Genomic DNA, 3693 nt, shown 5'->3' on the forward strand with positions numbered 1-3693 from the left:
TCCAGTCTAACAGGACATTAGGGCCCCCCAGCACAGAAGCCGAGACCCAGGAGAAACCACAAACAAAACCTAGAGTGCTGGGCAAGACGCATGTGCTGCACCGCTCTGCCCAGTCAGAGGCAGGGAGGGGCCTGGCGCTGCTGGGCGGCTTCTGGAAGCCAGGCTGGCCGGCCACTGGGTGCAGCGGGGCGCCTCCAATTAGGAGCCCGTGGAGCCACGCCAGCCAGAGCCTGGCCGCGCCCTGCCCCAGGCCTCCTCAACCCACCAGGAGTCCCGGACCTGCTGCCGAACAGCTGAGGGAGGGAATGGCACGAAGAGGCGAGGGGGGAGCGGGTGAAGGGGTGAAGCCGGCCAGGGAGTGGACGGGGAACCCAGGCTTCTGAGGGGCTCGCCCGACGCCCGTGTCCACCTGTCCCGGTACCACACTGACACCTGTCATCCCACAGCCGTCTGAACACTCATGCAAAGCCTCGGATGGGAGGCTCACTGGCAGCCTCCAGGTCTACACCCCGCCCCACCCCCGAGGCAGCTGGGTTGGGGGGTGCAGTGCTGGTTCCCTGAACAATCACCAACTCTCCTCTGGGGATCAGTAATTCACACACAAAGTGCAGCTGCTCCGCTGAGTCATCAGCTGGCATGGCCTGGGGGGAGGGGCGGGCCCAAGGACCTAAGTACCAGCAGGTGGGACCCACCAGCAGGGGTTCGCCCTAGGGCTTCCTTCTGCCCCCTCAGGCCACTCTCAAGGGTGAGCTTCGCAGGTGGTTGACACATGAGGGTCCCAGACACCAAAGTGGCACCTTCCAAGGCAGTGGGGCTGGCAGAGGCCTCCGTCCCTTGGGCACATGATTCCCCAGTTCCAGCCAAGTGGCACTTCTTGGATCTGTCCCAGGAGCCGGACCGCCTGGCACTCTCCACCAATGGCCCACGGCAGGTGGCAGCGAGCCCGGATCATGGGCATTGTCCTGCCCTGACACTACGAGCATGGCTGGGATGGGCAAGGAGGACTGTCCAGGAGAGTCACCACCCCACCGCAGGTGTAGCTACCTGAGCCAGGACTGTAGGGGGGCCCGGGGGCCCGGCCCCCTGCCGGAATCATACTCTTCATCCACTTGGCTTCAGCTGGGTGGTTAAAGCGGAGGAAGGTGGACTGACCCAGGCACAACATACAGCCTACAGAGAAAACACAGGCTGAGAAGGGCACGTAGGGCTGGGGTATCCCTCACCCCACAGCACTAGCAGGCTCACCTGCACTCCCAGGGTCTACGCGGACCACGCCTGACCTGAGAGGCACCACCAGTGGGGCTCCACGGCACAGGGCAGAGCAGAAAGAGCTCTGGTTTGTGAGTCCCACGATCTGAACCCCAGCCCTAACTCGTGGTACTGGCTGTGAGACCTTCAGGTGAAGCCACTTCACCCGAGTCCCGTTCTCTCATTAGAAAAGTGAGGAGAATACCGCTGACCTTGCAGGGCTCACGAGCCAATGTCTGTGAAAGTGTTCTGTGAATGGAGAAGGTTCTTCAAGGCACATGGACACTCACATGCCCCCCCAAACTGTACCAGTGATCCATCTATCTGCCCCTGGGGTGGAAAAGTCAGTTTGAGAGGCCACCATCTCCAGCATCAAAAAGGCTCTGAGAGAGGGGGCAGGGAGAAACCATGCATCGGTCAGAGCCTCCCCCCACCCAAACCAGAATTTGCTTCCTGGCTCCAAATCCTTATCATGGCGTGTCCCGGGGAGAGCTACCACCTTCCTTCTCTCTGACAAAGCACCTCCTGGCCTGATATCTTCCTGCTCCTTGGTCTTCAGTGGAATCTAGCCAAGCCTAGGGCCAGTGGGCCCTGCCTCAGCCAAGCACATTCCCAGGCAGGAGACACAAGCCCAGTCCTGCCCACTAAGTGTGACGACATGGCAAGGGGAGGGGATGTGGAAGCCAGAAATGTAGCCAGGGGCACCAAGGGTGTGCACGGCGGCAGGTGTGCGCACAGACGCCTGAGGCGGGCTGTCAGGACTCCTCCTCCAGGCCGTGCTGCAGGATTCCTGCAAAGGATGCTTTGCTCTCTCCGATGACCCTCCCAATTTGTCCACCCCCCTGTCCCCAGCCTATCTAACCAATCTGCTGCCACTTGGCACCCCCAAGCTGCATGCCAGTCTGAGCTGAGACTGGCAGGGAAGTCTACATTCCTGGACACTGAGACAGTTCAGCTCAGGCAAGCCACAAGGGCAAGGGGCATCCAGGCCACGTGGATACTGTGGCAGACCTCCCACTGAGAAGCTCAGGAGCCTGTTGCTGGGATCCTAGGCATTGCCGAGGCAGGCAGCAGAGGGGCAACAGGCTGAGAAGCCCACAGCAGATACCCGGAGTGGACAAAGCCACCCACTGGCACACCCAGAGACCCTCCCAAACGGGCGGGCACCGACAGTTCTAAAGACTGATGGGTGGTTAAGAGAGAGGGGAGCCTTCCCAGACAAGCTGCCAATCAGAGGAGCTGATCCCAGAGTAATCATAACCGGAATAAATAATAGCCAACCACACTTCCACCTAATTACAACCACAGCTGGCTCAGAAAGAGGCCTGCCCGCCCCTCCCGCTCCTCTCAGCCCTTTAACAAGCTAATTAATGATGAGTTTGCAGGGTCTAGACAGACCCACTCAATCCTAGTTTGATGGGGGGAGGATCACAAGGCCCATCGGACAGCCCAGTCTGGGACGGAGGTGGGGAGTCTGAGTGGATTCCGGCCCATCAGTGCCAGGCCCACCCAAGAAGGCTGTGGGCACCCAGGGACCCTCAGCTCTGGCTCCTGTAGCTGTGAGTTCCCTGCCCCCTCCTCTGCCCCTTAGCCGCCTCCACGCAGGGGGTGTGGCCTTGCCGCCTCTGGGCTATAAATAGGTGATGCCAGGCAGGAGCCCTGTAGCTGTATTAATAGAGCAGGCAGGAGGGCGACCCGACTGAGAGCAGCCCAGCTCCTGCCCAAATTAACTTTCTATTTGCACTCAGGGGCCCCAGAAATCGCCCCAACTCCCCTCCCTAGTGCCCCCAGGAGCCTGGAGAGCCTATTTCTGGGCAGAAACCTCCTCTCTGTCCACTCCTGCCCGGCACCTGCGAAGGTCAGCCCACTCAGGAAACCCAAGAACCTCGTCTCATCCAGGCAAAGTTGGGGGGGGGGGGCTGTCCCCAGGAGGGCCCAGGGCCCAGCTGTGTGTGTGCAGGTGGGTGCGGAAGCTGCACATCTGGAGGGAAAACAGGGCAAAGGAGAGGGCGGATCCTCTCTCAGGGAGACACACAGAGGGGATGCACCACACACTCTCTCCTACAAGCTCACACACACGCACACTCCCAGAAACACACACACACTCCCAGAAACACACACACACAGGCATACGTGCTCACACACTCCCAGGGCCACAGTCACCGCTCAGCTGGCCACACAAATAGAACGGACCGGGCCAAAGGGAGGCTGGGGTGAGGGGAAGATGGGAGGAAGGGCCCCCGCCCTTCCCTCAGAGACCCCTCTCGCCTCGCCGCACAGGCTTCCCCCATCCTCATCAGGACCCCTCAGCCCCTTCCGGAGGCGGGTCCGCGGAGGGGACTTCCGAGCGCCGGGGAAGATGAAGTCTGGCCGGCGGAGGAGTGGCCCCGAGCCCAGACCTCCCACTCAGAAACGTGCAGGGCACACACACAATCGTCTCACAGC

At 61.1% G+C, this 3693-nt stretch overlaps 1 protein-coding gene across 1 annotated transcript in view; it reads right to left on the bottom strand.

Moving 5' to 3' along the window:
• Nucleotides 1-3693, bottom strand: part of PHLDB1 (pleckstrin homology like domain family B member 1) — a 41490-nt gene that overhangs the window by 27779 nt on the left and 10018 nt on the right. Inside the window, exon 5 of the mRNA XM_077777191.1 lies at nucleotides 1045-1170. Coding sequence (XP_077633317.1) covers nucleotides 1045-1170 — 126 coding nt within the window. The remainder of the gene's footprint in view (nucleotides 1-1044; nucleotides 1171-3693) is intronic.

This window comes from Crocuta crocuta, unplaced genomic scaffold, assembly GCF_008692635.1.
Source record: "Crocuta crocuta isolate KB4526 unplaced genomic scaffold, BGI_CrCroc_1.0 scaffold271, whole genome shotgun sequence".
NCBI lineage: Eukaryota > Metazoa > Chordata > Mammalia > Carnivora > Hyaenidae > Crocuta > Crocuta crocuta.